We start from the raw sequence: 23,915 nt of genomic DNA, 5'->3' as shown, positions 1-23,915 counted from the left end.
ATTATCAGTGACCTCAAAGGATCAGTTCCTGGAATGTGGTGAGGGAAGAGACCAGGCTGCAAAAGGTTAGTACAGAGCTCAGTCTATTCCTTTGAATTTGATTATCAGTGACCTCAAAGGATCAGTTCCTGGAATGTGGTGAGGGAAGAGACCAGGCTGCAAAAGGTTAGTACAGAGCTCATACACTCAGATGAAAAACTTAAAAGCTGTTTGTAGATGATTTGGATATTTTTCTTTCTCTTTCTTTTTATATTGTTATTTTATATCTATTTTTTGGTTGGTGGCAGAAAGATAAAGCATTGCTGGTGTCTGCCTTGTGTTTTCTCCCCAGAGCACTCAGAAGGGATTTACTTCAGTGGGCTTTCTCCCACTGAAATGCTTGTTTATTTAAACCTAGCTTTGAAATAATACCATTCTCACCATATGACCCAGATCTGTAATGTGGTCCGTAAATATTTAGCATCCAATAGGTCTGTAAATCTTCCTCTTTTTTCCTGGGGTAGTGAAAGGGGGAGACAGAATAGATTTAGTGGGTTAAGGACAGGCAAAGGTGACTCTAATATTTTAGATCACAGAAAACAAGAACAACATGGGAGTGTGGTAGGGTGAGATAGCCACTCAGCTCCCCGGATACCCCTCACATAAATACTGTTTTTAACACATTCGTCTCAGCCAATCAGTCTTTGCATACTTTTTGTTATCATTGTCAAGTACCAAAACTCATTGAATTTAAGATTCTAACCCTTTCACTCTTCCTCTTCTCACCAGTGCTGGCAAGAGGTGGGGTGGAGTATGGAAAATAGGAGTATACATGAAAAGCAACTATAAAACTGATGGGAGAATCTTTTAACATTAAGATGAAAAAACCTAACATTAAAAAAGAGTGTGAGGGGCTTCCCTGGTGGCGCAGTGGTTGAGGGTCCGCCTGCCGATGCAGGGGACACGGGTTCGTGCCCCGGTCCAGGAGGATCCCACATGCCGCGGAGCGGCTGGGCCCATGAGCCATGGCCACTGAGCCTGCGCGTCCGGAGCCTGTGCTCCGCAACGGGAGAGGCCACAACAGTGAGGCCTGCGTACCGCAAAATAAATAAATAAATAAATAAATAAAAAAGAGTGTGAGGCTTGTGCAAAAAACAAGCAGCCTGAATTTGAAAAGAGGATACAGTGCCCAATTTCTCTGTGTGTCATCAGGGTAATTTGTAAAAGTTCTTGTCCATAGTCAGTGCCTATTAAGTATGTTTGGATCAAAATAAGTAAGGATGGGTTATAGATGATTGGGCAGTAATGGATTTTTACGTAAAGCTAGGAATGCTTGGGGGCTGGAGGAGGTGCTCAGTTGAAAACCAACTATTCTTTTCTCACAAATTGACCTGGGATTACAGGCCCCCTCTAGGGAGTCCAGAAGTGTGGTCTGGGAGTCCTGGATTTTATTGTCACCGAAAGAGCTTGCAGAGAACTTAGAGGTCTTTTGCCCCATACACCACCGCCCCCCCGCCCCCAACTTTCAGGCTCAGTTCCTGGATTTCATTGTGGGTGGACTTGAGCAACTGACACTCCACTTTCATCTGCTTTACGTATCGGGGCTCTGGTTACTCATCTTTGGAAAACCTCTGATCTAGCCCTATCCTCCCATTTTCCAACACAGAATATATGGCCCAGAGTGGGTAAGTGACCTGCCCAAGATCACACAGCCGTTTGGAGGCAGAGCCAGTCTGGACTCCCAGTTTCCCATGCACCAGTCCTGAGTCCTGCCCATCTGCCTCTCTGCCATGTCCCCTGGGTTTAGATGTGACTGTGGTCCCCTCACCGCCCCAAGTGTCATTGGAGAGTCATGTCATTATAAAATATATACCTTTTATCCTAATAAGTCATTTGGTTCTGAACCTTTGGCTGCAATCCAAATGGGTGGACTTATTCACCTCCTGCATGGTGTGACCCGTCCTCAGACAGCCCCCAAAGCCTTTCATCTCAGCGTCTTGGGAGTGAAGCTGCAGAGGCTCCACTGCCCACAGCATCTTGCCCAGCCTCCTCTGCATGGCACTCTGACGGACACCAATGGACCAAACTCACTGCGCATTCCCACCTTTGGCCTCACACTGTTCCTCCTGCCATCAGTGGCCTTCTTCCTCCCCTGAGGCTGCCTCTCCTTTCAGTGCGCAGTGACTGCCCCCCTTCTCTCTGGGGGTGGCTCCCACCAGCTTATGGTCACCTCTCTGCTCGGATCCTACGCACTCTGCTCCCTGGTCCACTCACCTGGCTCTAAGCATCGGGGCTCTGTTTTGTGACAAATTCTTTCCTACGTGCGTCTCATCTCTCTAACCAGATTTAAGAGCCCTGAAGGCAGGGTCTCTTGTTTATAGCTCTGTATCCACAGGGCCTTGCTCTATAGACCACCGTGGAGAAGAACAAGATCATCTAATGGGCATGATGGATGGAGGCAGCAAGGTGAAGTCAAGAGAAGTAAAGTGGGAGGAAGAAGGGAGGAGGAGAAAGGGGCAGGATGTACAGTGAGAGGGAGGAGGGAGGAAGGAGAATGTCGAGGGACGGCTGAGCATATAGAGAGGCTGGAGGAGGGAGGGCGGTTCTTATGAGAATTGTGTTGCTCCAAATTCATATGTTGAAGTCCTAACCCTCAGAGTGGGGCTGTATTTGGAGATGGGGTCTTTAAAGAGGTCACTGGGGAATTCCCTGGTGGCCCAGTGGTAAGGACTTGGCGCTTTCACTGCCGGAGCCTGGGTTGGATCCCTGGTCAGGGAGATTAAGATCCTGCAAGCTGCATGGTGCAGCCAAAAAAAAAAAAAAAGAGAGAGGTAACTGAGCTAAAATGAGGTCATTAGGGTGGACTGTAATCCAATTATGACTGATGTTCTTATGAAAAGAGGAGATTAAAACACAGACACACACAAAGGGAAGATGATGTGAAGACACAGGGAGAAGATGGACATCTAAAAGGCAAGGGAAAGGACCTCAGAAGAAATCAGCTCTGTAACACCTTGACCTTGGATTTCTAGCCTCCAGAATTGTGAGAAAATTAATCTCTGTTGTTTAAGCCACCCAGTGTGTGCTATTTTGTTATGGCAGCCCAGGTGAACTAATACACAGTGGCAGAGGGAAGGTGGGGGATGAAGGATGGGGGATAGGAGGGTGGAGAGGGACGGAAAAGGAGGAGGAAAAAAGGAAAGAGGAGAGAAGTAACCTCGGTGCTCTTCAGTCCTGGAACAACTACTGGGTTCAAAGTAAAAAATACGCATCAAAAATGGTTGGAATTGGATGCTCATGATCATTCAACTGTCCATGGTTTTGAGTTAATTGTCTCTGCTAAGATTTTTTTCTCTCTCTGCAACAAAGTTTATTTTTTATATATTGACAATCAAAATTTCATAGCCACTTAAAGATTATGTGCCAGTCTCTTCAAAGCATAATCACTTCCTTCATTTAATCACTGTTGCCTAGCAACTAATTAGTCTTCCCACCATGCTTTGCAAGATAAGATGTAACTGTCAGTATCTTGGTAGGAAGGTGGGGGTTATCTGATACTGCCTACTAGTAGGGTCCTGACCTCTGAACCACAAGGGCTTATATCCAAACTCCAGAAAATAAATTAGAATAACAGAATCATCCTTAATTCTTTGGAAGAAAGCTTGAGTTTCTTTCTTTTTTTTTGGCCACACCATAGAGCACATGGGATCTTAGTTCCCCAGTCAGGGACTGAACCTGTGCCCCCTGCAGTGGAAGCACAGAATCCTAACCACTGGACCGCCAGGGAGCTTCCCAAAAGTTTGAGTTTCTTATTTCCCAATTAGGTTTTGAGGCATGTGTAATAATTAGGGGAAACACTCCACAAAGCAAAGTGAGAATACCTTACCAAACTACAATTGTGAGTGTGGGGAAGTTTGGGACATTTAATCCTCATTTTCACATTATTATTGAGCACACTCTATCTCACACTTAACACGTCCAGCAGCAGGCCAGGTGGCAGTGGGATTACAGTGTTTTTGTCATCAGTGATGTCCTGGGAAACCAGTCAGAAACACCCAGAAAAGCCTACCTCTCACTTGTGTGTAGGACACTTAAGAACTGTACATTTGGATATCACCTGTCCTGCTGTTGCCACATAATCCCTGACAGAGTCAGATTTGGGGAGGTGGGTGGGAAGAGCTGTTGCCGCTCTGGACCCGGCTCAGGCATGGAGCAAGAGCTGGGTCAAGAAGAGGCTCTGCCATAAAGTGGTACAGCCACTATGGAAAACAGTATGGCTATTCCTCAGAAGATTAAACATGGAACTGCTGTGTGATCCAGCAATCCCACCTCTGGGTAAATATCCAGAGGAAATGAAAATAGGATCTCAAAGAGATCTTCACGCCCACTTCACTTCAAAGTTGTTCTAGAAAAATAGGACTGAGAAAATAGCTTGGAAGATTCTGAAAAAGAATTTTTACAAGGGGTAAGTACCTTACTAAATATGAAAACTGTATTATAAAATACTATAATTAAGAGTGCTATATTAGACCTACAATTAACCTGTATCCTTTTCCCAAAAATATAAAATGCTCTATTTATTATATAATAAATCTCATATATATTTGAATCTACAAACCTATCAATTAGAACATAATATTCAACAATAGATTCAAATATATAAAGGGTGGATTATTCAGTAAAAATACATAAGTGCAACTGGTTAGCTATTTGGATGTGACAAAGCTAGATCTCTATCATGCTTCTTATATCCAATTAAACCGACATAGATCCAACATTTACATATTAAATGTGAAACCAAATTAACCCAACAAAAAGGAGAGGGATACAAGAATGTGGTTGTAAAAATTAAGTTTGACACTAATAAAAAAGTAATAAAAACATTAATAAATCTAAATAGATACTGACTTTAAAATAATGTCTCATTCAGGACAACTTATGAACAATATGAAATTAAAATACCAGGCAAAAATGATTTGGAAGATGAGATGGGCAAATCAGAATGAACATGTTTAAGGTTCTTGTATTGTTCCGAAGGCAGATAAAGATACCAAATGACATTAGCTATTGTAGGCGCACATTTTCACTATTTAAGGGCTGTAATAAAAGAAACAGAATGCGTAAATTCCAAGCCAGTAGAAGGAAGTATGGGGGTAGGGGTTGGCGAGTGGAGCAAACTGAATCAATCTAATAGAAGGAGAAAGGAGAAAGAAAGCAGAAAAGGAAAGACACAGTTAAGAAGAAATAGAAAATGAACGACAGAGGTAAGTGCAAGTATGCCAGTAATCACAATAGATACAAATGGATCAAACTCATTATTAAAAGATACAGACTCTCAGACTGAATGAAAAACAAGATCAGCTATTTACTTATAAGAAATATGTTTAAAGCAAAGCAACATAAACAAGCTAAAATGAAGAGCTAGAAAAAGGTACACCAGGAAAACATTAACCCAAACTAGTTCTGACATATTAGTATGAAAGAAAATAAAATTTAAGGCCCAAAGCATTACAAAGAAATATTTCAGGTAGTCAGATCAATCCACACACTGAATAAGTCAATCTTATGCTAGGATGCAGCAAGATAGCCTCAAACTATATGGAGTAAACTGTCAGGCTTATAAGGAGAAACTAACAAAACCATCGTCTTATTGAAAAACTGTTAGCTGAACCTGGCAAAATCTAGAACAGGTATCAGATATTTACATGGCATAATTATATTGAATATAACAATATATATGCTCAATGAGAACACATGTTCTTCTTAAGCACACATGGAATATTAATAAAAAGTCACTATGTAGAGAACAAAAGAAGTCTCAACAAATTCCAAATAATTGATAACATGCTCTGGTCAAAATGCAATTAAATTAGAAACAAAGAATAAAAAAATCATTAACAAATAAGTCATTGGTTAAAGAGAAACTCATAGCAGTTACAAAATAGAAATAAAATTACTCTGTAACAAAACTTGCTGAATGCAACTAAATGGTTTATTAAAAATCAAAAAGACTGAAAATAAATGAGCTAAATACTGAACTCAAGAAGCTAGAAGAACATAAAAAGCCAAAGAAGTAAACAAAATAAGGGGTAGAAATTAATGAGACCACCAAAACAACCAATAAAGAGAAAAACAACAGAAACAAAAAAGCCCTCATTCTTTGAAGTTTAATAAAACAGACAAACCTCTAGTAAGAGGACCACAGAAAAAAGAAGGCACAAATAAACAATACTAAAAGTGAAAAAGAAGACATACACAGTAGATATTTGAAACAAAAGGGAACACTGGGAATAATTTTATACCAATAAATTGGAAAACCCAGATGAACTGGGCAATTTTCTAAAATATATATTACCAAAATTGACTCAATCAAGAGTATTAAACTAAGTAGGCATTAACATTTACACAAACTGAATGATAGTTTTAGAACTCCTCTTTCTGATACCCCCAATTATTCTGTTACCACGCACCTTAAAATAAATATTAGGGATAAACTACTTTACAGATAAGTTTTACCAAACATTCCAAGAGGTTAATTCCTATCTCACATAAACTGTCTTGGAGATCGCAGGACAGAGCTGGAAAGCTCTTCCAGGAGCCTGTGACTGACCTGCCTGCAGATGGGTGAAGTGGGTGGTCTGGGCTGGTGTGAGAAATGATTGCAGATTGACCTTGACAGTCCTGGAACCAATAGAATTTAAATGCCAAATTTTATTTTAAAAAATCATTTAATAAGGTTTATACGTTTGATATCAGTAAGACAAGGCCAATACAAGGAACATAAAATTATAAAACAATCTCTCCCCTATAAACAGTGGGGCTAAATCATGAGACTAGCTCTGCAAGGTGTTATTATTTCCATTTCATTGATGAGAAAAGTGATGGTAGGCAGTCAGAATGGCCATCATTAAAAAGTCTACAAATAATAAATGCTGGAGAGGGTGTGGAGAAAAGGGAACCCTCCTACACTGTTGATGGGAATGTAAATTGATGCAGCCACTAAGGAGAATAGTATGGAGGTTCCTCAAAAAACTAAAAATAGAGTTGCCATATAATCCAACAATCCCACTCCTGGGCATATACCCAGACAAAACTATAATTCAAAAAGACACATGCACCCCTATGTCACTGCAGCACTGTTTACAGTAGCCAAGACATGGAAACAACCTAAGTGTCCATCAACAGACGAATGGATAAAGAAGATGTGGCACATATATACAATGGAATATTACTCAGCCGTTAAAAAGAATGAAATAATGCCATTTGCAGCAACATGGATAGGCCTAGAGCTTATCATACGAAGTGAAGTAAGTCAGACAGAGAAAGACATATATCATATGATATCACTTATATGTGGAATCTAAAATATGACACAAATGAACTCATCTATGAAGAAAAACAAACTCACAAATATAGAGAACAGACTTGTGGTTGCCAAGCATGGGGGGCGGGGCAGGGGGAGGGAAGGAGTGGGAGTGTGGGATTAGCAGATGCAAACTATTATATACAGGATGGATAAACAACAAGGTCCTACAGTATAGCACACGGAACTATATTCAATATCCTATGATAAACCATAATGGAAAAGAATATGAAAAAGAATGTATACATATGTATAACAGAGTCACTTTGCTGTACAGCACAAATTAAACACAACATTGTAAGTCAACTGTACTTCGATAAATTTTTTTTAAAAAGTGGTAGTAGGTAACAGCGCTACCTGGCTCATGGTGGAGCTGGATTTAGTATCAGTTCCCTCTGCTCTTTTCCGCACTGGAGGGATCGGTTGCCCTTCCCTCTAGCCTTCCACCACTAAGGGGATTTCTGGCGACCCCTGGTTGGGGGAGAAGAACTCACCAGGATAGGCTCCACGAGCTTCCCCTCCAGCATGACTGAGCGGTTCATCTTGGCGATGCGCTCCAGTGTAACCAGGGCAGCCTGAGTGTTCCCGGTAGAGACACTGAACCAAGCAGATTCAGGAATAAACTGGGCACAGATGAAAAGAACACCAGAGTTGCAACTGCTGTGGACCTCAGAGGTACCACTATCACGGTTCCATACACTACACTGTCCCAGTTCCCCGAGATGGGAAAGGATGTAGCAAGCTTTATAGCAAAAATATAGCAGGTGTACTCTTGCAACCCTAGCGGAACAAAAAGTTGCCTTCTCCTTATCGCTGTCCCATCTCGGACGACAGTGGACTGATACAGAGCTTCACCCCAGTCTGACCCAACCTACTTAACACAATGAAATTCTTCCATCCAATGTGTGAACAGCCGCTGCCCGGGGTCCCTGGCGCCTCTCCACTCCTCCATCACCCGGCCACTCCCCCAGGAATCCCAGGACCTCCCACAGTGCAAGAACCTAAAGGGTGACCATGGCAGGGCCTCCAGCACCCACGAGTGGAGGAACCATCCTGACTGTAGAGGCCTACAACCCACTGATTACGGCATATTTTGAACACCACACTCAGAAAACAGCACAGCCCTCCACTGATGCTGGGACATTGGCACCTCCACGCAATGAAGGCCAGTGGGTTCTTCCCCAGCAGCATCCTCTTCACCATTCCCTAGCCAGGGGGCAGTTCAGGTCATCCTCATCACCCACTGGGATTAATCTGATCATTTCTAACTGCTTTTCTGACCTTTTCTGTCTTCCCTCCTACAGCCTCCACACCGCCATGTACCAGCTTCCCAGTTCATAACCCCTTCCAAACCCCCAGTGCCCCTGGTCCTCAAGGCCCTTTGTAATCTGCACACAGGCCTGTCTTCCCAGCCGGCCTCCCACCAGCGCCCCACATTCCAGCCATTCCAGCCTGCCTGCTCTCCCGCAAACATGTTCTGCATTCACACCTTCATGACTGGGCTTGTGCATTAACTCTGCCAAAACACCCTTTCCACAGTGAGCCAACTGAGACACATACTTAAATAAGGAGAGAGGTGAACATGAGAAAGATATCTGTGGGGCAACAAGGCCACTGGGCCAGCTGGAGGGGGAGGCCAAGAGGGAGCCCATGAGCTTGGTTACCATGAAGGCCATGATGAGGATGATGCCAGGGATGGAGGTGATGCAGGTGAGCCAGTGCCACCCGATGGTGGGGATGACCACGGAAGCCAGGTCGATGATGAGCAGGGAGCCGGCTAGCCAGAAAACCTGGGGGAGAGGGAAGGTTAATGTCCTCCTGTTGATGCTGCACAGCCCCCGCCAGGAGCCACCCTCTTCTGCATTGTAAGTGGGTGAGATGGGAGGACTTCCCTGGCGGTCCAGTGGTTAGGACTCTGTGCTCTCACTGCCAAGGGTGCAGGTTCAATCCCTGGTTGGGGAACTAAGATCCCATAAGCTGCGCCCCCAAAAAGAAAAAGAAAAGAAAGAAAGAATGAAAGAAGGTGAGATGGGAGAGAGGCTTTAGTTAAGGAGCAGCACCACCTCCAGGACCGGGATGAACTGGGGAAGTTACTTTACTTCTCCATGACTCTGTTTGCTTGTCTATAAGTAGAAGACTCAGCAAGACGGGGTCAGCAATGTCACCAAAGTTTTACAAATCTGGGACCCAAGACATTGACTTTCTTCTCTTGAATAAATAATACATTCCCTGGTTCGTAACTCAACGTACAAAGGAGAGCACTGTGAACAGACCTGCCTCTACTCCTAGTTCCCTGCTGTCCAGTTCCTCTTCTCCGAAGAAACCAATATCACCAGTTTCTTATATCCTTCCAAAGCTGCTTGAAACATATACAAGCTAATAAGGATATTTGTTCTTTGTTCACAGATGGTAACATAGTAAAAATATTTCTCAACACTGCTTTTTTGTACTGAAAAATTTATCTTGAGATCATTTTATATCAACAAATAACATGAGAGCCACCTATGACCAGGCCCCATGAATTTGGAACTAGAACAATTCTGAGTGTTATTCTGAGCATTATTTTCCCATCAGAAGATGAGAAGTAGATGATAACTCCATTCCACCTCACAGAGATGGAGAGAAGAGAATATTAAAAAAGACCCTTTGACCTTCTCTTTGATAAAGGAGGCAAGAATATACAGTGGAGAAAAGACAGCCTCTTCAATAAATGGTGCTGGGAAAACTGGACAGCTACATGTAAAGGTATGAAATTAGGGCTTCCCTGGTGGCGCAGTGGTTGAGAGTCCGCCTGCCGGTGCAGGGGACATGGGTTCGTGCCCCGGTCCAGGAAGATCTCACATGCCGTGGAGCGGCTGGGCCCGTGAGCCATAGCCGCTGATCCTGCGCGTCCAGAGCCTGTGCTCCGCAACGGGAGAGGGCACAGTAGTGAGAGGCCTGCATACCACAAAAAAAAAAAAAAAAAAAAAGTATTAAATTAGAACACTCCCTAACACCATACACAAAAATAAACTCACAATGGATTAAAGACCTAAATGTAAGGCCAGACACTATAAAACTCTTAGAGGAAAACATAGGCAGAACACTCTATGACATAAATCACAGCAAGATCCTTTTTGACCCACCTCCTAGAGAAATGGAAATAAAAACAAAAATAAGCAAATGGGACCTAATGAAACTTAAAAGCTTTTGCACAGCAAAGGAAACCAGAAACAAGACCAAAAGACAACCCTCAGAATGAGAGAAAATATTTGCAAACGAAGCAACTGACAAAGGATTAATCTCCAAAATATACAAGCAGCTCATGCAGCTCAATATCAGAAAAACAAACAACCCAATCCAAAAATGGGCAGAAGACCTAAACAGACATTTCTCCAAAGAAGATATACAGACTGCCAACAAACACATGAAAGGATGCTCAACATCATTAATCATTAGAGAAATGCAAATCAAAACTACAACGAGATATCATCTCACACCGGTCAGAATGGCCATCATCAAAAAATCTACAAACAATAAATGCCGGAAAGGGTGTGGAGAAAAGGGAACCCTCTTGCACTGTTGGTGGGAATGTAAGTTGATACAGCCACTATGGAGAACAGTATGGAAGTTCCTTAAAAAACTAAAAACAGAACTACCATATGATCCAGCAGTCCCACTACTGGGCATATACCCTGAGAAAACCATAATTCAAAAAGAGTCATGTACCAAAATGTTCACTGCAGCACTATTTACAATAGCCAGGACATGGAAGCAACCTAAGTGTCTATCAACAGATGAATGGATAAAGAAGATGTGGCACATATATACGATGGAATATTACTCAGCCATAAAAAGAAACGAAATTGAGTTATTTGTAGTGAGGTGGATGGACCTAGAGTCTGTCATACAGAGTGAAGTAAGTCAGAAAGGGAAAAACAAATACTGTATGCTAACACATATATATGGAATCTAAGGAAGAACAAAAAAAAGTCATGAAGAACCTAGGGGCGAGATGGGAATAAAGACACAGACTTACTAGAGAATGGACTTGAGGATATGGGGAGGGGGAAGGGTAAGCTGTGACAAAGTGAGAGAGTGGCATGGACATATATACACTACCAAACGTAAAATAGATAGCTAGTGGGAAGCAGCCACATAGCACAGGGAGATCAGCTCGGTGCTTTGTGACCACCTAGAGGGGTGCGATAGGGAGGGTGGGAGGAAGGGAGACGCAAGAGGGAGGAGATATGGGGATATATGTATATATATAACTGATTCATTTTGTTATACTAACACACCATTGTAAAGCAATTATACTCCAATAAAGATGTTAAAAAAAAAAAGACCCTTTGGGGGGCTAATTAAGGGGTGACTATTTCATCACCAAAGAATTCTATTTAAAAAAAAAAGAATATTTCAGAAAGTGATAAGGCTATGAAAAAAAGAAAGTAATGTGATGGAGAGTGACTTTTAATGATCAGGGATGATCTTTCTGAAGAGGCAACGTGTAAGAAGGCCAGTAATAAGCCATTGCAGTAGATCAGGTAAGAGGTGATGTGGCATTGAAAAGGATTTTAGTAGTGAAATGGCAAAAAAAAAAAAAAAAAAAATTTTATCTGATGGATTTCGCACACATTTTGGAGGTAAAGGCAACAGGATTTGCTGATGGACACTGGAGTTATAGGTCCACTAATAGGGGGTGAGTCAGTGGGGCTTGGTGATTGATTGAATGATGATGACATAAAGGGAGGGGTCCAGGACAGCTCTTGAATGTGTGGCTCAGAAAACTGAGGGGACAGAGTTTGCTATGAAATGACAGTGGAGACATGGACAGAAGAGGCTCCAGACGAAGATGAAGAGATCAGGTCTATGAATGTTGTATTTGAGTAGCCTGCAGGATATTCAAGTGGCTATCAGGTAACTGGCCACCTGGGTCTGAAGTTCAAGGAGATGCTCTTGGTTGTAGATAATTTTGGGGGAGGTAATAGGTACATAGATAGCTAAAACCACTGGACTCCTCAATTATCAGTAGATGACCCCAGGAGACCTGGAAAATAAGACCAGCAAGGAGAAGACATAACCAGGAAACAGGACAAAGAATGAGTAGCAGGTGGAAGAGACAATGTTCACAGATGAGCTTGAACAGGATTATGCCCATTAAATACCATTAAGTGTAAAATCTAACCCCTAATTGTTGAAAGTATGGGTCTTCATCTTAACAAAGATCAGAAGAAGAAAGCTGGGAAGAATGTAAAGAGTTAGCGTTCAGTATTTATTAGGGTTTTTCTAATTTTTTTTGTTGCCTAAATTTAGTGTCAGAAAAATTAAACATAAAATTTAAAATGTTCTCCTACTGCCTTATTTATTGCCCAACATATGATGCTTCAGTGGGAAGCGTCATCACTTTCCTGGGCTCTGAAAGTCAGGGCTTTTGGATAACGATGACATCAAAGATGGTACAAGGGCACCTAGATTGCTTCTGGATGCAAAACCTCTAGTCAGTAGCCAGCAGGGGTCTGAGGAGGGTGGGGGCGCATCCCCACCTTCTCACCTGGATAAATGGCTCAGCTGGGAGGAGACAATTACAGAAGTTCCCACAGGCATGAGCCAGTTATGGAATTGCAGACCCGAGTATCCATAAGAGAGACTCTAAAAGGGGTGGTAGCTGTATCCCTCCACTGAAGACCCAGTGGGGAGAGAACGTTCATCCCAGATGCATTCCTGAGCTTCTGTCATTCTAGTGAAACCAGCCAGCAGAATGTTTCCTGAGGAAGGGGTTACTGTGTTCTAAATGCTGCTGCTGGATGATATACATCCTGGCTCAGAAAACCTTGGAATTGGACTTCTGGTGTCAAGCATCCCTAATGCTCTTTGGTTGGTACCAAGTAATAGGAGTATGCTAATCAAAGAACAATCAACCAACCAGAAGAAACACCATGTACACCATATCCTACAGGATCAGAAGAGTGATCAGAAGAATTCCCATTTTACCTTACCTGAGACAAGAGGAGCATATAGCCTCGATATTTTGTAGGCAAAAATTCAGTCTTTATGATTAGCCTAAACAGGAAGGGGGGAAAACACAATCATGCTTTTATAAAACCAAATAACTTTTTTTAAAAAATCGTAATTTTTCTTGTCACAGGGATAAAGAATTCAAAAACATAAATATTCATCATTGTAAAATGATAAGAAATAGGTGTGTTGGTCTCTGTCCCTGGTTCCTGCTAACCTGGAAACCTTGGGATTTCCTGGGTGATAGGAGCATCATTTGTTCTAATGCAGAGACTCTTTGATGAGTCCTGGATGGGGGCTGGTCTAGAAAAACCAAGCCATGATTAGAATCTTGGAACTTTCAGCCCTAACCTCCACTCCTCTGGAGAGAAGAGAGGGGCTGGAAAATGAGTTAATAATCAATCATGCCTATGTGATGAAGCCTCCATAAAAATTCCTAACATACAGGGCTCGGGCTCGGAGAGCTTCCAGGTTGGTGAACATAGCTATGTGCTGGGAGGCGGTGCACTGCGAACTCCACGGGGACAGATGCTCCTGTTCTTGGGATCTTTCCAGACCTTGCCCTGTGTATTTCTCCTCAGCTGGTTATTTATCTGTTTCCTTTAAAATATCCTTTGTAATAGATCTGCAATTAGTAAACTTTTCCTGGATTCTCTGAGACACTCTAGCAAATTATTGAACCTGAGGAGTTTGTGGGAACTTCCAATTTGTAGCAAGTCAGACAAGTTGTGGGTAACCTGGGGACCTACGACTGGTGATTGGTGTCTGAAGTGGAGGACAGTCTTGTGGGACCGAGCCCTAAACCTGCGGGGTCTACGCAAACTCCAGCGAGGGTCAGAATTGAATGGAATTATAGGACACCCAGCGGGTGTTGGAGAATTTGTTGGCGTGTAAAGAAATCCACACGTTTGGTGCCAGAAGTGAAGTATTGGCAGAATTATTGAGTGAGTGTGTAAAGAAAAACAGAAGAGAGATTTTTCCCTGTACGATCATACACCAAAATACAATTATTAACCCATGTAAGAAAACAATATAAAATAAACTTCTAAGTGCTCTTCTGTTTACATTTTTATTCCCAAAGTTATTTTAAACCTTCAGCCATGTAAGAGATATTAGCCTCATTTCTTTCACCAAGAGAAACACTGTCAAAATATTTTGCCAAGCCTGATTCCCTTTTCTAAAACATATGTGGGAAATTAAAATACGCCCAAGAGAAAGCAAATTGTTTCTCCAACTAATGATGACAGTCAAAGCACAGGTTTCTAATTAAGTACATATTAATTTTTTGAATAGGAGAACAAATGGACTTATATCTCATCTGTTTTCTAATTGTTCTTATCTGTTGCAGTTACTAACCAGGGTTTGGAGTTTTAACATATTTACTGAGCTGCTTCCTCAGGGATGTTTTCAAATTCTACTTAACTTCTCCGCCTTTAGGGCTCCAGAGCACAGGTGATGCTTAACTTATGCCCCCAGAGAAGAATGATTCTTTCCCTAACACATTGGGGTAATAATTAGGTGCTTTGACATCTCCTAATATATTCTAAGGGCAACTTGCTCCAAGGCACCCAGGAGAAAATAGCTTGAGGAGCCTTGTTAATTTAAGGGAGGCTCCCAAGTTGCTGAACATTTAGCATTACAACTCTCACACCCCTGAATGATGAGGTATTACACACCTAACCCAGGGCAGAAAAAAGACAAGCAGCAGCATAGCTGTTTCAATCTGTCTCACCTGCTCTGCAAATTCACTTTGACACCGTCTTCAGTTACAGGGCCGTGGCACGTTAAAAGTTATTCCTGAATGTTACAGGTGCTGATGGTCAAACTGAAGTCTTCCAGAAATTCTCAATAAATTAATGGATTGTGTCTGGGTTGACATTTTTGTTACCTACCTCATACGGCACTTTTTGTTAGCCTTTAGTCTAACAAAATATTATTTATCTAAAAAATGCTGATCAGCCTTAGGAACAAAGAAATTAACACATGCTCAGTCTAGCACCCTGCTAGCCTCACCATCAGACATCATTTTGACGGGCAAAGAGCTCCTAGCGGAATAAGCAGCCATCACTGGGTGGGTGGGGGGACTCAAAAATGATTAGCACAAGCGAAGTGTATAGATTTGAAACTTACTGATGTTCTTAGTCTATTAACCACAGTGAATGTGGTTAACAGACTAAGTGGATGTGTCTCTGGGTGTTCACATATCTCCCTCTGGGGTCCTCTAGGTGATGTCTTTACTCTTGGGCATGGCCAGACACGCCACAGCCCACCATCGTCCGCAGGAAGACAAACCAGATGTACGAGGGAGAGAATGAGGTCAGCAAGGAGAAGTAGGCTCCCCACAGGAACGAGATGAGCAAAATCTGAAGCAACAAAAGGAGACATTAATGGGACCTGCCCCCATGGAAGGTCAGGAAGCAAACCTAACTTCTGAAGGTGACTTTTAGTTTCCTCCAGATGTTTGCTTCTCTGTGGAGCTAATTTTTAGCGAGCTTACTGATCACTCACAATCATCAGACAATACAATTCATATCATTTTATTGTCTGAAAGCCCAGACATCCCGAGTTTAGACCATTCTTCAAAACTCCCCACAGCCTCCGCCCTCACAGGTGGCAGGGACCTGAACTTGTAAATCAGAATGCAGAAACTTGTCCTCCCTGCTTACAGGGATGTTGGGAGCACAACGAAGCACTGTGCTGGAATGAGTATAAGGAGAAAATGTAAGGATTTGCTTTTTCTCTAATCGTAAGAACAAGTTTATAGTAGAAAATATGGGGAAAAAAAAGATATAAAAATATTTAAATCACTTTTGATTCTCCAACCCAGAGAAAATACTATTAACACAGTTTTATCCTATTTTCACTGATTATAAGGGAAAACATAATCTTAATAGCTGCAAAATATTCCAGTGAAAAGACATACTATAATCCATGTAATATAACACATAAACCTTTCTTTCCCCTCTGGTTGAATGTTGAAGTGGTTTCACATTTTCTATTAAAATCAGCTGTGACAATGTCTGTGCATAAATCTTTGTGGTTCTCTGATGACCTAAACAGTCTAGATTTCTGGAAGACAAATTATCAGATAAGGAGAATGGATATTCTCAATGTTCTTGGCTTATGCTACCAAATTGATGGTCAGAAAAATTACATCAATTGTATGTGAGGGTGTCTAGACACTTGCAGATTTCTTTAAGAAAAGTAAAAATTCCTTATGGATTTGGTGTTTGATATGGATTTGATAACAGGGAAAAAATGATATCTTGCTTCTAATAACTCCTGCGATTGAAAGTTTTTTCAAGGTTTCTTGACCATTTGTATGTCTCTTTTTGTAAAATGCCTTTTTTGTGCTCTCCACATTTTTTTGAGATACTTGTGGTTTCATATTAATTTGTAAGAATCTATGATATTTTGTGCACTTCAAAACATACATCCAAGCCTATTACTGTTTTGTGGGGGACTTCTCCCTTTGTATTTACGTCTAGAGAGGTCCTTACCACCAGAAATCAGACAAGAAGAGAAGAGAGACCTGGGTTTATCATCAGGAGATATAGTTTTATGTCTTGATGTGGAATCTCAATACATGTGTGACATCAAGCAAGTGGGTTAGTTTCAAAGCTACACCCAAGTTAACTAATGTGAAACTGCTTATGTTTATACATGCAATTCTCACATTCTACCTGCTATGTTCTAACTAGGCTCATCCATCAGCTGTACACCTGGACTATGGGGACAAGGTATGGGGACAGGTATCTCGGGGAAGGATGAGAAAGCAGGAAGACAAGCCTGGAATTCAGGCATGTGGTGTCAGAGAAGGATGTTTCCGTACTGTCTAACTTGGGTATTGACAGAGAAACGTCCACAAAAGAAAAGCAGTGGTGATGTCACCACAAAAGAACACACAAAAGAAAATTCTAAATCATCCTTCAGAGCCAACCTACCTTCCAGCGGCCATATCTGTCAGCCAAGAGGCCAAAGAGGATGCTGAATGCCATGTAGCCAAAAAACACCATCTGGAGGTGGGGTGAAAAGAAATTATCCTCTAAGCAGCGTTTTCATAATATGCTAATTACTACCTTAAGCATTCACCCACCTGAACTAAAAGAAGACGGGAAACGTGGGAGGATTGGAAGTTGAAGAACAGGCTTTCACAAAGCTCTCCCCTGACTCCTGTATAATATGTTCAGGGCTTCAGAGGTTGACGATTCCCACACCTGAAGTCACTGACACCAGGTAGAAACAGGAGTCCTAGAAGCAGGTAACTGCTTTGCCTCTGATCCAAGATGACAGCACTGGCCTCATTCTACTCAGATGTACAATTGTGAATTTCCATTTTAATAAGAAGACTCAAAAAGCCTATTCATGCATGCTCTGTCTTATTCAAGTTGAGACGTCTAGAAGCAGTCTTCCTTCAGGTTATTACAGGGAAACCTAACTTTCAACAAACACCAAAACCAGTCATCCATTTAGAAACATTCTTCATCACTAATATAAACCTACTTCTTTTCCTTACTTGTTCTCACAATAGCTTTTCCTTGATAAAATTCAAGAACTTGGGTGTGATACCAGCAATGTAACTCAGCCTGAGCTGTACTCTTACGTGTAAGCCTTTAGGTGACTTATTTTTCTGCCTCCAGCAGTTCCAAGCTTTACTTAACTCTCCTTTCTAGTAAGATCCCTGACTGATTGCTTCCAGGGTAGTCAAAGGAAAGGTGTTAGCTGGCATTTCTAACACTTTTTCAGTGAAAAAGCTCTTTCTCTCTGCTGCCTGCTTTGCTTTTTCTTTTTCCCCCGACTCTTCATAAGGAAGACTCAAAAGCATTTCTTCTACAGGGAACTATAAAAAAATAAATCATATTTATACTCGAACAACAAAAGCCATACGTTTCCTCTGTGCACTGTTCTCTCTAGGATAGAGTTGAAGGAAGGAAAAGCCAATATTTTCAATGCCCAGCCTGGGATAGATGCCGCACCGTAATGAAATCTAGTCAGTCCTCAGCAAAATGATAAAAATAAGGACAATGGGACACATTTTGCATAAATCCAAATTTATTCATTATGAAGGGTGCTTTTTATTCTGGAAGAATTTTCTTTCTGATTGTTGGTATTAACATGCCCTTATTTTTTGAAAGATGACGGTAGTTGATGGCAAGATTTTCTGCCTCTTTCTCTTGGTTGGAGGTTAAAATTTTCCTCCTACCCTTCTACATTCTTTGGCTGGTCTAATAATTAAATTGATTTATGACAGATTGACAGGAGAAAAGCAAGTTTAAGTTTGTATGTACAGGAGTCCCATAAAAATATAAGACCCAAGGGCAAGTTGGACAGTAGAGGCTTATGTGCCACCTTGAGCTGAGGAATGGGAGGGGAACTGGGGCTTCAAGGGGGGGGGTGGTAATTCACAGGACAATAAGAAGAGCAGATGTTTGGTGATTAGATCTTTGCCCTGCCACACAGATAGGTCATTCAGATGAAAGTCATCTCTGGCAATAACTCTCTCTCTCTGAGCCAGGCCCCCCATCTAAATTCTTTTAGGTAGTGAAGGGAAATGTAAAAGTTTTTCTTGAGTCGGCTGGGTCTTGATTGCCTTCAGCTCAAAATAATTCACATGCCAAAGGGGCATATTTTGGGGTCACATGTTCTGCTCCATTTTCCTCTTCTTCTGATGGCCTTCCTTGTCAAATATATATATTTTTAATCTTAACCTTATGTCAGCCACACCATTTTTTTGAGAAGTCATATCAGTTGGTGAATCTCCAAACTTTGGGTCTCCTGATATAAGCAGTTTCTATTGTGGAACCTGCAATTATCAAACTCCCTCCAAGAAGGGAAAGGTGAACTTTTTTTTTTTTTTTAATCAACTTGAATAATAGGAAACGATAGACAAACTGCCTGTGGCAGGGAGGAAATTAGTTCTTAGGACTTAAAATACTTTATTGAGGGCTTCCCTGGTGGCGCAGTGGTTGAGAGTCCGCCTGCCGATGCAGGGGACACGGGTTAGAGCCCCGGTCCGGGAAGATCCCACATACCGCGGAGCGGCTGGGCCCGTGAGCCATGGCCTCTGAGCCTGCGCGTCCTGAGCCTGTGCTCCACAACGGGAGAGGCCACGACAGTGAGAGGCCCGCGTACCGCAAAAAAAAAAAAAAAAAAAAAAACTTTATTGAGATGCTGTGTTAATAACACTGTATTAAAGTGAATTAGCTGATTAATAAAAGTAAAGGAAACAGGGACTTCCCTGGCGGTCCAGTGGTTAAGACTTTGCCTTCTAATGCAGGGGGTGCGTGTTCGATCCCTGGTCGGGAAGCTAAGATCCCATGTGCCTCGTGGCCAAAAAACCAAAACATAAAACAGAAGCAATATTGTAACAAATTCAATAAAGACTTTAAAAATGGTCCACATCAAAAAAACAATCTTTAACAGCAACAACAAAAAAAAGTAAAGAGTCAACTAAAATTAAATTCAAATTTTACTCTGTTCTCCCGCATAAGTGACAGATTTTTACTCCTTGCTTTCTTTCCATTCAGTGTAAAAAAGTGACTTTCCTAAGGCTGAGTTCTTTACTATTAAGCCTGTCTAGAGAATAAACCTTAACTCCAAGCCTATGTGAACCCCAAAGCTTGTGAACTCTAATCCTGGGGACCACATAGAGACGGGGATTAATATCTCTCTCTCTCTCTCTCTCTCTCCCTCTCTCTCTCTCTCTCTCTCTCTCTCTCTCTCTCCCCCCTACCTTGGAGGGCCTGCTTCTTTCTACAGTTTTGTTTCTCCAGCACTAACTCTCTTATTCACAAAAGATGTGAGGGACATAATTCACTCACAATCCTTAAGGCCTTAAGTCTTCATGGCCAGACCGTCCAGAAAGTGGAGCTGAAGTTGGGGGATGGGAAGCCTGGGAGATGGTGAAAATGCTGCCTCTTTGCTAAACCAGTCTGAGCCCCTCCTGTTAGTAAGGTTGTGGTCAGTGAGCCCAGGGGACAGATGGGACTCATAGCCAGGATGACAGAGACTAAATGACAGGAGGAGGCAAGGAACTTGGAGCAGGGAGCAGTCACATCTTGGGTGAGTTGAATTACCTAGAGAAAAGACTTGTGAGCTGTGACCCACCTAACAAGGGAAGCCAGGTTACTGCTGACATCGAGGAGCCTCTTTAGGCACCAGTAGGAACAACATAAAAGCAACCAACGAGGGCTTCCCTGGTGGCGCAGTGGTTGAGAGTCCGCCTGCCGATACAGGGGACACGGGTTCATGCCCTGGTCCAGGAAGATCCCACATGCCGCGGAGCGGCTGGGCCCGTGAGCCATGGCCGCTGAGCCTGCGCGTCCGGAGCCTGTGCTCCGCAACGGGAGAGGCCACAACAGTGAGAGGCCCGCGTACCGCCAAAAAAAAAGCAACCAACGAAATGTGAGCTGTAAATATAGAAATGGTACCATAAAATATAGTTTCATGACAGTTACAGATGCAAACACCACACCTCAACCACCAACATTCTCAGGAATGAAGACGTGCAGACCTACAAACCAGCTGTGGTACGCTGATAACTACACAAAACGTTACAGCAGTAACCCTAAAGCTACAAGGATGGACAAGGCATGCTTTCAAAACTGTACTTTTTTTTTTTTTTTTTGCGGTACGCGGGCCTCTCACTGTTGTGGCCCCTCCCATTGCGGAGCACAGGCTCTGGACACGCAGGCTCAGCGGCCATGGCTCACGGGCCCAGCCGCTCCGCGGCATGTGGGATCCTCCCAGACCGGGGCACGAACCCGTGTCCCCTGCATCGGCAGGTGGACTCTCAACCACGGCACCACCAGGGAAGCTCTAAACTGTACATATTTTATACGTAAAAGAAAACAAAACACAATGAGTCACTTAACTATTGGTACAAGCCCTAATAAGGTCTTTAGTTATTTTTATTTATACCCTCTCTCTCTTCTAAAAGTATTAGGAAAACTTAAAAATGGAACAAGTGCAATTTTAAAGAAGGAAACAGAGCTAAAAGAATAAAGGCAGGGCTTCCCTGGTGGCGCAGTGGTTGAGAGTCCGCCAGCCGATGCAGGGGACGTGGATTCGTGCCCCAGTCCGGGAGGATCCCGCGTGCCACGGAGCGGCTGGGCCCGTGAGCCATAGCCGCTGGGCCTGCGTGTCCGGAGCCTGTGCGCCGCAGGGGGAGAGGCCGCGGCAGTGAGAGGCCCGCGTGCCGCAAAAAAAAAAAAAAAAAAAAAGGATAATGGCAGATTTGCTGCCACGATTAGGCATAAAATTGGGCTCCAAATTTCCTGGCCTCCAGGACACAGAAATAAACACAACTGGGCGTATAATATACATTATCTGGGAGGAGAACAGAGATCAGTTCCTCAGGTGAGGGGGAATTTTTCCTAGTACCCAATACAGGTGAGAATTCCCAGGTAAAATTTGGTTAAGGCAGTAAGTGAGAGGGTAGGGGCCCCCCTTACCCCACGGCCTTCTGTAGCTCCCCAGGGGTTGGGGGCGAGGGAGGTCTTAGTCTCTTGCAGCCTTACCCTCCTTCAAGGCCTCTGCCATCTGACTGTCATCCTCTACCCATCACCAACTACCTACCTCCCATATGTTCCCCTCCTTCAGTGAGGAGTTGGCATCTGGCTCATGGGATTTCTCTCTATTAAGTCTCACCTTCATGAAAACCAGCTTCAGTACTCAAGTAAATGAATGCACGCGCACACACACACACACACACGCACACACACGCACACACACGCACAGGCACACACAGACACACACACGCAGACACACACACGCAGACACACACAGACACACACACACAGACACACACACACAGACACAGACACACACACAGACACACACGCACACACACACACAGTCTGCTGGCAATTACTTGGTGCTTAATAAATACCTCTTGAAAGAATGAAGAGTAACATCCTTAAATCCATTTCGTAGCAAAACTTAGTGTCCAATTCATAAAGCTATTCATGATGGTCTCTGAGAAAAATTTAATGCATAACACACACAATTCACTGAGAGTAAGTTGGTGATTGGTTAGGTCACTATGGCCTGAGTAGGCTCTTAGTGATCTGACTTGAACCATAACTAACCCATGGCTAAGGCTCACTTTCCCTGATTTGCATCTGTCTCTTCCGGGCTCTTGCTAGGGTCTGGAAAACGAGCAGTTCAAGGTTATGCTCCCTAGAGGAAAAGAGAAACAGGAGAAAGGCCTCAAATGCTAGTTTGGGCCTGCAAACGCATGAGTTTGGGAAGCCACCACACCAAGTGGAGACGGATCCTGTGGCTCTCAGCCCAGTGGGATCGGAAAGGAAGCAGAAGCCCTAGGTCCTCAGCTGGTTTATTCTCAGCACAGGAAGCAGTCACTTACCGTGGTCACTAACGCCCCCTGCCCATTCTCCAGCTGCCATTCACAGCGGATGACAGGAGACACAACCGCTATTAACGTGATCTCCATGGCCTCAGCAACCTTAAAGAAGGAGGGAAAACACCATGTCAAAGTGCTAGCTTGTCATCACTTCTTCCCACATCTGTCTGTCCATCATCCTTCTAGTCCTAAACTCCTCCTTCCCTTACCCCACATAGGGAGGACCTATTATGTACCGATTCAGCACTGCTAGTTGGATAAAGAAGTACAGAAGAACTTTGGCTTTCGTGGATGTAATATTTATGGTTTGAACAATTTGAGAGTATCCCTCAAGATTTATGACACGTATTCCCTTGTGACGTTGCTGATCTATGTTTTTGCATTTAACACTATGAAGGTGTTGTGTGGAAGCCACGTAGCTGGCAGGTGACCCTAGCTAGCCACCAGCATCCACGTCAACCCAGCATTGCTGTTTTATACTCACCATCATCAAGATCTTAGGGCACATCCCTTGCAAATGGGTCTTTGAAATAGTCCCTGATTTCAAGAAGCTGGGATGGAGAGGCAAGATTCATGAAAGCTAGCAAAAAAGCAACGAGTACAAAACAATATGAGTTCACCATCGGGAAAGAATGACTATAGAGCAAAATTAGTGCTAAAATTAGTGCTACCCTGGGTAGGAGTGTGGAGGGATAAATTAGGAGTTTGGGATTAACAGATACACAATGCTATATATAAAATAGATAAACAGGGCTTCCCTGGTGGTGCAGTGGTTAAGAATCCACCTGCCAATGCAAGGGACACGGGTTTGAGCCCTGGTCCAGGAAGATCCCACATGCCACGGAGCAACTAAGCCTGTGCGCGACAACTACTGAGCCTGCGCTCTAGAGCCCGCGAGCCACAACTGCTGAGCCCGTGCACCTACAGCCTGTGCTCCACAACAAGAGAAGTCACTGCGATAAGAAGCCCGCGTACCACAACGAAGAGTAGCCCCCACTCACTGCAACTAGAGAAAGCCCGCGCACAGCAATGAAGACCCAATGCAGCCTAAAATAAATAAACTAAACTAAAAAACAAAAAAAATTTTTTTAATTAAAAAAAATAGATAAACAACAAGGACCCACTGTTAGCACAGGGAACTACATTCAATATCTTGTAATAACCTATAATGGAAAAGAATCTGAAAAAGAATATATATATTCATATATATAT

At 42.9% G+C, this 23,915-nt stretch overlaps 1 protein-coding gene across 1 annotated transcript in view; it reads right to left on the bottom strand.

Annotated features, from left to right (window-relative positions):
- Positions 1-23,915, bottom strand: part of SVOPL (SVOP like) — a 62,931-nt gene that overhangs the window by 38,048 nt on the left and 968 nt on the right. Inside the window, 7 exon segments of the mRNA XM_089917350.1 lie at positions 421-494; positions 7,837-7,965; positions 9,007-9,132; positions 13,321-13,384; positions 15,578-15,702; positions 17,284-17,355; positions 22,707-22,805. Coding sequence (XP_089773476.1) covers positions 421-494; positions 7,837-7,965; positions 9,007-9,132; positions 13,321-13,384; positions 15,578-15,702; positions 17,284-17,355; positions 22,707-22,805 — 689 coding nt within the window.

The sequence above is a fragment of the Delphinapterus leucas genome, chromosome 9 (assembly GCF_059928025.1).
Source record: "Delphinapterus leucas isolate spDelLeu-1000000601 "Yukka" chromosome 9, BTC_Dleu_Yukka2, whole genome shotgun sequence".
Classification (NCBI taxonomy): domain Eukaryota; kingdom Metazoa; phylum Chordata; class Mammalia; order Artiodactyla; family Monodontidae; genus Delphinapterus; species Delphinapterus leucas.
Note: the sequence above shows the minus strand (reverse complement) of the source record. Positions and strands in the feature narration are given on the sequence as shown.